At 38.0% G+C, this 11,781-nt stretch overlaps 1 protein-coding gene across 1 annotated transcript in view; it reads left to right on the plus strand.

Annotated features, from left to right (window-relative positions):
* Positions 1-11,781, plus strand: part of tyro3 (TYRO3 protein tyrosine kinase) — a 46,811-nt gene that overhangs the window by 32,209 nt on the left and 2,821 nt on the right. Inside the window, exon 18 of the mRNA XM_057858684.1 lies at positions 6,104-6,240. Within this exon, the coding sequence (XP_057714667.1) occupies positions 6,104-6,240 (137 nt within the window). The remainder of the gene's footprint in view (positions 1-6,103; positions 6,241-11,781) is intronic.

The following is an 11,781-nucleotide window of genomic DNA, read 5'->3' on the forward strand; positions in this document are numbered from 1 at the left end:
CCCCAACTCTCTGCCGCCACTGTAAATAGTATCATTCGTCTATATTACTATTATAAGTACGCCTCAGCCTAACATTGTGTCCTTTTTTTTCTATTAAAGAAAAAAAGTAACATAGATCAACTTATAATAAAGTATAACTTTTTTAACATTGTGTTGCTTGTAACAGAAATGACTTAACGCGCATCAATTTGCCTTAAGTTAAAAAAAAAAAAAAAAAAAAAAAAAAGTCACATCCAAACTGTAAAAATACACTCAAGGTACATTTTTCACCATTTGATACTGAAAAATAAAATGTAATAAAATCAGTAAATAATAACAAATTCAAATTGATTAGAAACATTTACTCTTCAGGACAACATGCCAAAAAATTTGACCGAAAAAAAAACAAAACTGAATAGAAGGGGGGAAAAAGGTCTCTGGACAGAAGGAAAGTTTTTATTTTCGCTGATTCACCACAGTGCTCACTGGTTTACTGATATAACACTGACAAAGCGGGACGATTGTGACAATTGGCAATATTTGGCACATTTTCGCTGAAAAACAATCAAGCGGTTTATCAATGAGATTGAGGTCTAATGTCTTTAAGTGGCGTCTTAACTGATTTGGCTTCTCCGCTATAATCATTTTTAGACTCAGTAAACAGTGGTCTTTCCTCATTTCCCACTATATTAAAAGTCAAAGGCAAACGGCCCGAAAAAAGCGCATTCTCGGCGGCCGAGGGAGAACCGTAGGTGAGGGCGGTGGTCGTGACGATCCCAAGCCGAAAACGGCACTTCTCGGCCGGACACGTGAGAACCGAAGAAGACAGTGGCTCGCTGCGTGAGTCCAGCTCTGCATGAGTCTCTTCCGTGTGCTCTTGCTTACTTCAAAAATACTGCACGCACTTTGAAAATGAGAGCGCCACTGCCACCCACGGAGTGGATGTGCAAGTACACGTTATTCTAGTACGGCAAAAAAAAAAAAAAAAAAAAAAAAAAAAAAAAAGCATGTTCCCCGAGGTCACTCGCGCCCCCCGTGGCATCGCTCTGCGCCCCCCTGGGGGGGCGCGCCCCACCATTTGAGAAGTACTGGCCTAGTCTATTGAATCCTAGCAGCTAATTGGGGGAAAAAAAATCGATTAAGGTTTACTCACCGGTAATAAAATGTCGGCTGCAAACGTAAATGTGCTTGGATTTAGGTTCTCACAGGCGAGAATAGTCCACAGAACCGTCTTCTTTTACTGTTCCTCGATTAATTGCTTTCAGCCATTTGTTTCTCCTTTTTTTCCTCACAAGGAAGAATGAAGAACTTCAAATGCAGCTCCGAACTCTTCCTTGTGTGACAACCCGCAACACAGCAACTTTTAGTCATTCCGACGGAAAAAAGACCGCAAATAAGACGAAAGTTCAACGTTTGTATTACAATGCACGACAGAGCAACTGCTTGTGACTCGTCTTTTGCCCCGTTTTGAATATGGCGACGCTTTGTTGTGGCTGGTGACGTCATTAATGCCCGGATGTCTGACTACTTCTATTGTGTTATATGCGAGCAATAATGGATTTTGAGCACACCTCCAGCTCTTCCGCAATTTCTCGACTGTTGCTCTCGTCTGATTTTTTTCTCTGCGCGCTACTAACGTGCCACGAAGCTAACCAATTAGAGAGCTGGCGGAAGTACACTGTGTTACCAATCTGCACTTTTTGGTAATTGCGGTGCTTTCAGCCGGTGGACCGGCGATTAACCTGGCTCGTTGTCGTCGATTCGTCGGGTGCTTACTTCGGAGAGGTGACGATGTGTATAAAAACACAGTGACTCGTTGGATGGCATTTTGCTAGAGACTTTTATTGACAAAACAAAAACCAGCATGGGACACAGCCACTTTTCACTCTTTCTCAACACCTTGCTTCGCTGCCTCTCTTTTTCTCGCCCTGACGCCCACTTCTTCTTCTACGCTTAACTAGTAAGCCGGTCATATTGTAGGGGACAGCGGCCCCTTGGGGATGCCGGTAACAACTGGTTGGCTAGTTACTTTCGCTAGCTGTGCATTATTCCTTGAGACCGTTGTGTGTTGCACAACAAGTGTCAAACGCCACTACGAGACAAACATGAAAATTAATGGAAAACAGGGCCAGGGATCACATTAAGCTAGGCATCATTTATATTTGTAACATAAAATCTAAAATTGTGCATAGTGTAGCACGTAGCAGGGCAGGATGAGTGCTGAAAAAAGTAAAAAAGGAAGCAGACTTCCACTTATGCACTTTGATTAACAACGACAAAACATAATAAATCCACCTTGACCACTCGTCATTCGGGAGCTGTTCACAGATAAGCTCCAACATAAAAGTAGCAACGGAAGACAAACATTTTCAATATAAATAAAGCAGCGCCACCGCGTGGTGGATGTCGGGAGGAACACTGTTTAAGTTGCTAGTGAACAAGACAAAATGTAAGAGTCGCCTGTTCTAACTCTGAAGGTTATAACAGCTCGCTCTGGACTGTGAGAGACCTGCACTGAGAATCACACCTTTTCTTGCTGGAGTGTGTGTGTGTGGGGGGGGGGGGGGGGGTGCTGCTGTTATTACTGTTGCACTCATTTTCAAGTTTTGATATTTTCTACAATATGCATTTATTTTTTAGTTAATTGATAAAGAAGAATGGTAGTTATAGGATTTCAATGTATGTCCATGTTGTTTTCTTTGGAGTAAAATTACAGCTCTGTTGGATATAAAAATTCGGATGTGCGTCATTAATCTTGGTGTGGCACACTGATTGACAAGAAAATTTGAAGGTGGCACTCCACATCAAAAAGGTTGCTGACCCCTGGTCTAAAGTACTGTATATTTATGAACCTAGTGGTTCTGCACCAAGTGGTATGAAATTCAAGGTGAGAAAGTCAACATTTTTTACCCCTATGTCAATTACAGCCCATCAAAATCAAAATGGGAACAAAATCAAAGTGACTTGTCATCCTGGCCTGGAAAGTGTGCATGCTAGCAACTTTGAAGCGTTATTGTTCAATTTTTGCCACTCAGATTTTTCTAAATGGGTTGTGATTAGAGCGCTAGCTTAGTGTAGAATATGAAATAAGTGAGAAACCAATGCCATTTTTGTTTTGTGCCAATTAGCACCTGTCAAAATCATTTGGTCCAAAGTGACTGTCATCTAAACACGTGCAGTGACATTGGACACTTTGCACCAAAATTGTCTGTATTGCCAATAAAGATTTTTCATAAACGGTCTACCGTAATTTGAAAGCAGGCACAGAATAGGATGTGGAACAGGCACTAAACAATAAAGGGAATAAATTGCACCTGCAAGCTTTTAGGGTGGAGATAAACTGACAGGAGCATGACTATTATCAAGCGTCAAAAATTGAAGCAGGTGGTTGTGCACACGGTTGCCAGATGGGAAAGTCAGTCTCCAGCCCAATTATAACGTAAAAGTCGCCATATTCAATAAAAACCAGCCAAATGATACCCTGCCATTCAAGATAAGATCTTTCCCCCTTATGTGAACCTATGTATACTTTGGTATTATAACGAGAAAGAAATATAAGGAGTGGGGAACTCTTTGTATTGTAATTATTCATGTTTTGCTGATAAGCATCAAGAAAGCTCTTTCCCAAAAAAGTTAAAAGTATGGCATTATTTTTGTTTAAATAAACATAATCATGAATAATAAACTGTATATTTACTCATTCTTAAACAAGCAAACAAAAAACACATTTGTCAATAGAAATCACACTCAAAGTAAAACTATGAAAATGTTTTCCAGAACCGATTTAGATGTGTGGTACATAAGTATTTCTTTTGAAGCAAATCCACCTGTCACTGGGAAACAATTACAAATAAACTAGAATACATAAAATAATATTATAATATATAATATTATAATGTGTTGTGATTTTGGAAATTGTTTTAATATGACAATGTACTGTACAGTGGGGCAAATAAGTATTTAGTCAACCACCAATTGTGCAAGTTTTCCTACTTGAAAAGATTCGAGAGGCCTGTAATTGTCAACATTGGTAAACCGCAACCATGAGAGACAGAATGTGCACAAAAAAACAGAAAATCACATTGTTTGATTTTTAAAGAATTTATTTCCAAATTAGAGTGGAAAATAAGTATTTGGTCATCTACAAACAATTAAGATTTCTGGCTGTCAAAGAGGTCTAACTTCTTCTAACGAGGTCTAACGAGGCTCCACTCGTTACCTGTATTAATGGCACCTGTTTTAACTCATTATCGTTATAAAAAACATCTGTCCAAAATCTCAGTCAGTCACACTTCAAACTCCACTATGGCCAAGACCAAAGAGCTGTTGAAGGACACCAGAGACAAAATTGTAGACCTGCACCAGGCTGGGAAGACTGAATCTGCAATAGGTAAAACGCTTGGTGTAAAGAAATCAACCGTGGGAGCAATTATTAGAAAATGGGAAACATACAAGACCACTGATAATCTCCCTCAATCTGGGGGTCCACGCAAGATCTCACCCCGTGGCGTCAAAATGATAACAAGAACGGTGAGCAAAAATCCCAGAACCACATGGGGGGACATAGTGAATGACCTACAGAGAGCTGAGACCGCAGTAACAAAGGCTACTGTCAGTGACACAATGCGCCGCCAGGGGCTCAAATCCTGCATTGCCAGATGTGTCCCCCTGCTGAAGAAAGTATACGTCCAGGCCCTTCTGCGGTTCGCTAGAGAGCATTTGGATGATCCAGAAGAGGACTGGGAGAATGTGTTATGGTCAGATGAAACCAAAATAGAACTTTTTGGTAGAAACACAGGTTCTCGTGTTTGGAGGAGAAAGAATACTGAATTGCATCCGAAGAACACCATTCCCTCTGTGAAGCAGGGGGGTGGAAACATCATGCTTTGGGGCTGTTTTTCTGCAAAGGGACCAGGACGACTGATCTGTGTAAAGGAAAGAATGAATGGGGCCATGTATCGAGAGATTTTGAGTGAAAATCAGCTAGGGCATTGAAGATGAGACGTGGCTGGGTCTTTCAGCATCACAATGATCCCAAACACACAGCCAGGGCAACAAGGGAGAGGCTTCGTAAGAAGCATTTCAAGGTTCTGGAGTGGCCTAGCCAGTCTCCAGATCTCAGCCCCATCGAAAATCTGTGAAGGGGTTGAAAGTCCGTGTTGCCCAACGACAGCCTCAAAACATCACTGCTCTAGAGGAGATCTGCATGGAGGAATGGCCAAAATACCAGCAACAGTGTGTGAAAAGCTTGTGAAGAGTTACAGAAAACGTTTGGCCTCCTTTATTGCCAACAAAGGGTACATAACAAAGTATTGAGATGAACTTTTGGTGTTGACCAAATGATTTGCAAATAAAGTCTTTAAAAATCAAACCATGTGATTTTCTGTTGTTTTCATTCCGTTTGTCATGGTTGAGGTTTACCCATGTTGACAATTACAGGCCTCTGTAATATTTTCAAGTGGGAGAACTTGCACAATTAGAGGTTGACTAAATACTTATTTGCCCCACTCTACGTACAAATCTGAAATGACATGCAGATCTCAGCGCCACGCGTTGTGAGGCGCTGAAAACCCAGTTCAGTAGTCTCGATACTTTATAAGTAGAAAAGAAAAGATGTTTCTGTAAGCAAGCAGGCAATGTAGCTGAACGTGAAGATCTAGACATACAAGTTTTATAAATTAATGAAATGGTTCCTACTAAAACTACCAAATTCGATCAAAAGTAGCCAAAATTTGACCAACCCGCCCAATCTGGCAACGCCGCATGCCGCCTCCCTCCATTAAATGATTGACAAAAATTTTAGTCACTCAGGTGTAGAACGAACATACCCAGATGCCAACAAAAACTTTAGTCCTCAAGTCAAAGCATATAGTACACATATAGCAGCCTAGTCACGCATGTGGAAGTCAGTCGCTGGAGGGAAAACGACCGACCTCATTCTTCATTTACCATGCGATTGACTTATTACATATCGCAACCGGCGTGTGTGTGACTTCAGACTCATTTGGCTATGCCAGCTGACATCTGGTGATTAAGAGTGTTCGATTCCTTTCAACCTGATTCAACTATACATAATCAATTGAAATTGACTCACTCACTGAAGCAATTTGGTCATGTGTGGCAGTGGTCCTTTGGTGTCACCATGTGGGAAGTGATGACCCGGGGCCAGACGCCGTACCCCGGCGTGGAGAACTCTGAGATCTACGAGTACCTGATCCGAGGAGAACGCCTCAAGAAACCTGCCGAGTGCAGACAAGACATGTAAGCGGCTTTCATAAGGAATTAAGTGATGATTGCCATGTCACGTGACCTCTCAGCTACTTTTGTTTTTGGCAGCTCTTTAAGTTTTAATCTTTTGGACAAAATGACTCGTAAATGGACAGTACTTATATAGCGCATTTATCTACATGGTTGCCATGCCCAAAGCGCTTTACATTAGCACACATTTACCCGTTCATGCACACATTCACACACCAATGGTGCTGCTGCCATGCAGGGCGCTGCCAACCCATTGGGAGCAACTTAGGTTTCAATGACTTGCCCAAGGGCACTTCGACAGTGGGCAGTCGTAGGCAGGAATCGAACCGCTGACCCTTCGGTCCACGGTCGCCCATAAAATTTTAATCTCGTTCTAAATGTGTTAGTCTTGATCTAGATTTAGTCAATGAATACTCAAAAAGTTTTGGTCAGTAGAAACTTTGTTTTATTAAAAATAATAATAATAATAACCTGTGGGTACATAGATAGATTAGAGATTTTTAGATTTTGGTAAACTGTAGGCAAAGATTACTAAACAGTCGGTATACATTAGTAAACTAAAACCACAGACTACTAAACTGTAAACCTGTTTTTACTCAGTTTTACCTGCAAATTACAAATATTTTCCAACTATTTACCTTACATTACTAAACTGTGAATACAGATTAATAAACTGTACCTAGTAGGGTTGTACTGATCACATGTTTTTGTACCCGGGTTTGAGTCTGTCCCCTGATTTTACCGATGCCGAGTACTGGTCATATACAGTACCTGAGCAATTTATTTGATAATTTATCAATTTATTATTGAACATAATTTTTTTTTGTTTCTTTTGGCAATATCATTCTCCATCTTATTTTGTTTATTTGTAGCCCTTAACAAAAATCTCCAAAACTCAAATCTAAAAATGACATGATCAGATCGGGGACATTGCTAATCGTTATTCCTCAGGATTATTTTGTTGCTTGTAGCTTGAACTCGTTCACTGCCATTGACAGTTAAAGACGTTTCAACTGAGTGATCATTTGTCACTGCCATTGACAGCGATAGACGTCCAATGTATTTTGACTGGCAAACGATCGCTGCCAGCCCCTGAGTCAAATTGGCTTGGACATCTATCGTCGCCAATGAGGTATATAATGTTTAAAAATAAATAATAAATCAAAACATTTTAAAAATCTTTTACACCCAATTCCAATCCTCTCAAAATGGCGCCATTGGGCCCGATTTCCAATCACATGATCAGATTAGGGACAGATACCTACAGATTACAATACAGTGATCCCTTGCTACTTTGCGCTTCAAACTTTGTGCCCTCAGTCCATTGCAGATTTTTTTTCAAATTAAAAAAAAAAAAAAAAACGTATTTTATTTAAAAATGTTGTGATGTATGCATGTATACATGTACAAATCATTGTGTTCTTTTGTATACATCTCATATCATTATTATTACATTTGCCGTGCTTCAAAACCATTTATAAAAATATACATTAGGGGTGTGTATAGTCTCATATCTAGCGATACGATTCGTATCACGATTCACATGTCACAATTCGATCCCGGTTAATCCTGATACTACACTTGAAGACGATTATTGCAATATTTATAAATCACTTTAGAAAAAAACAAATCAAAATGGACATTTATACATTTATATCAATTTATTCCTAAAAATCTCATTCAGCACGCAAGTAAAAATGTTTGTTTTATGTTTAAACAACATATGGCTTTCATTATAACATTTTCTCTTTTTTTTTTTTTTTTGTGCAAACCTGCAGTATTCTCAATACTTCATGCCTCCGTTTTTGTAGTCAAAACCAAAATGAGCCCAAATTTCATTTTTATGGAAAGGACTAATCCGAGCCATCACTATAGGGTGACATACTTGTACATAAATCTCTATACAGATTAGTCTAATGGAGGGATCCCCAAACTGCGGCTCGGCCCGCCTCCACATTTGGTCCGGCCCCCTGAACAATACCAGAGAGCATTTTGATTTTTTTTTTTCCCCCCTCAATAGTGTTATTTATTTCCTGGCTATTTTCTGTGAAGAACCCAGAGAGGGTTATTTGGTTATTATCTATTTAATTAATAGTGTTATTATTATTTATTGTTATATATTTTTATTATTATTTTTATTCCATGAAGAATCCAGAAAGGGTTATTTGATTGTGGCTTTCTGAAAAACAATACATTTTTACATTTAGGCACTCCTGCAATCGTCACACTTTTTCTGTTGCAAACTGACCCCGGCCCCTCATCAGAGAAGGGAAAAGTTATGTGGCCCTCACAGGAAAAGGTTTTGGGACCCCTGGTCTAATGTTATTCAGCAGACTGCAGACCAATGCTACTGCGTGCTGCTAATTACTAGACTGGAGAAGAAGTTCAGCCACTTAATTGTTTATTTCCACAAAAATAAACATGTAAGGATCGATACAGACGGATTTTGAATCAATACGAGAATTGCGTGACATAATATTGATATACATATCAGAAGTTATGTAAACACCCCCAATATACATGTTTTTTGTTGATGTTTTTTTTTTATTATACTTTGGGAAAATGGGAAAAATATGTCCAATATGTATCTCTTTCCAATGCTGTTAAATCTGAATAAATACATTGAACATAACCAAAAAAAGCACACACAAAAAATATATACATATATATATATATTTTTTTTTAATGTGAATAAGCTCCGCCTCTACTTTGCGAATTTTCGATTTTCGTGGGCGGTCCCCATTAACCATGAAAAACGAGGGATCACTGTACTAAGCAGAAAATTAGAATATCTTGTAACAGTTGTTGTTTTCAGAAACTGTAAATCCTAATTGACAAAATTGCAAGATTACTTTTGTAGTGATGTGCCCCATCAGACCACCTGATCGGAAATCGGGCCCAATCGTGTCGTTTTTAGAGGCTTGGAATCGAGTGAAAAAATGTTTTTAAATGGATTTATTTATTTAATGTTTTTAAGGGTTCCAAAGCAACAAAATAACCAAGATATACAAAGCATTGTCAAAATAAACCAAAAAATGTGTTTTATACCACGCAAGCTCGAAACACGCCAGCTGTCGTGGGAAGCTAAAGGTAAAGTATCATAATGCAAGAGCGATCATGTCCACAATATGGAAATATTTGACATTAAAATGTGTTTTTTCCTCCCTAATATTTTGCTGAGGTATCAGCTCGGTACTCTGTATGGACCGATTCTCAAAATCATGTTCAAAAATATGTGATCAGGATAATCTGATTTATCTGTATACTCAGATTACTAATCTGTGCGTACAGATTAAAAAACTGTAATCACAGACTGCTAAACTGTGGCTACAGATGACTAAACCCAGTATTTACTCCTTTGTACCTACAGATTACAAATCTGTTCCAACTAATTACTCAATATTATGAAACTGGTACAGATTAATTAATAAACTGTTCCTACAGATTATTTATCTGTATGCACTGATTACAAATCTGTTACCACTAATTACTAAATATCACAAAACTCTGAGTACAGATGAATAAACTGTACCTACAGATTACTTATCTGTATGCACAGATTACAAATCTCTTACCACTAATTACTAAATATTACAAAACTCTGGTTACAGATGAATAAACTGTACCTTCAGATTACTTATCTGTATGCACAGATTACTAAACTATGGGTAGTTTACCTATGGAAAATATTTTTAGTCTCTAATAGCAGGGTGGCTCTGTAAACATTTGACAACAACTGGGTCATTTTTTGCAGGGTGCCATTTGTGTCCCCAGTAAGAATTGAGGTGTATTTTAAGTAGGGCTGTTAAATTTAACGCGTTAACGGGCGGTAATATTCTTTTTTAAATTTAATCACATTTAACGCATGCGCGGAATGACCCGCTCATGCATTGCCTCGAACAGATTACAACGACACACTTGAGAGCTAAGAGGCAGAGAAAGGTGTCTTGTTTTGTGCTTTTTCTTAACAAAGGTATACCACATGCGACGTGCTGGCACTTTGTTTCTTTATTAGCACATTCAGCTTCAAAATTAACACAATTTACGGCTCTCGGCAGGCCGTAACTCTAACTCACTCCTGCATCATGTGAGTAAACATGTTGGCGCCGTGTGCACTTCAAGGTGCCTCGGATAATTCTATATCGGAATATTACAAAAGGCGAGTGGACACAGGCGTTCATTGGACCACGCCGTTTATTGGCATAAGCTTCGGCAACTCCTTCACAACAAACATAAGTATCATTTAGTGAAAGCACAACAAAAATAATCTCTCAAAAAAAAATAATGTTCACAAAAAATAAAGCGCTTCAATCTGTATTAATGAGGCCCTATTCTCACACAGTTAAACAACAGTGCAAAGAGAACTGGCATCCCCAATCAAAATAGCTATGCAACATACACATAAAACTTACTCAAGAGTTTGGTCAAACTCTATTAAAACATTTCGTTAGTTCAACAAATACATTGGATAGCAATATCTATTCACAATGTACAAACTATCAGAGGTCAAGTACGTTGTGAAGCCAGCACTCAAATGACGTGAATTACAATGGGTGGACCAGTAAACAGGAAACTACAGCGTCAGTAGAGGGACAAAACACACTATTTGGCTTGATTTCTAATTTCATTTAAAACTCGCCATTGACACCTTGTGCTGTATTTAGTGTATCTAGTTTATATTTTGATAGAAAATTTTACAAATTTTATTAAAACGAAAACATTAAGAGGGGTTTTAATATAAAATTAGTATAACTTGTACTAGCATTAATCTTTTAGGAACTACAAGTCTTTCTTGTGGATCCCTTTAACAAAACAAGTGTTAATAATGTTAATGCCATCTTGTGGATTTATTGTTATAATAAACAAATACAGCACTTATGTACAGTATGTTGAATGTATATATCCGTCTTATGTCTTATCTTTACATTCCAACGATAATTTACGGAAAAATATGGCATATTTTAGCGATGGTTTGAATTGCGATTAATTACGATTAATTCATTTTTAAGCTGTGATTAACTCGATTAAAAATTTGAATCGTTTTGACAGCCCTAATTTTAAGTTAACTTAAGTTTGACATTAAACTCATTAAACTTATTTTTTGGTGTTTTGTCAATTGCCGTCTATCATAAATTCATGGGCACAGGCTGCTAAATTGTATTTTTTTTTAAATTTAATTTATTCCTGTAAAAATGTTATGGAATTAATTTAAATATATTATTTATTTTTTAAAAATAAATAAAAAGGTTTTCTGTTTGTCCCCAGTGCCACCGTCCACACTGTTGTGTTAGCGTGTGATCATAACGTGTCCACTGTTAAAGCTATACATCAAAGAAATTGATTCTATTCAATTATATCAAAAGGTTTGTTTGTAAAATTATAGAGTTCTTATCAAGTATCCAAAATCATTACTTACTCACTTACATCACATACTTAGCATTTTCGCATCATCTCGTAAGATGTAAACTGGCAGAAATCTCATTATGTTTTAGTCATCCTAGACACGTTTCGCTCATTATGGTCACTATAAAAACGATCGTTAAC

Source organism: Corythoichthys intestinalis, chromosome 15 (genome assembly GCF_030265065.1).
Source record: "Corythoichthys intestinalis isolate RoL2023-P3 chromosome 15, ASM3026506v1, whole genome shotgun sequence".
NCBI lineage: Eukaryota > Metazoa > Chordata > Actinopteri > Syngnathiformes > Syngnathidae > Corythoichthys > Corythoichthys intestinalis.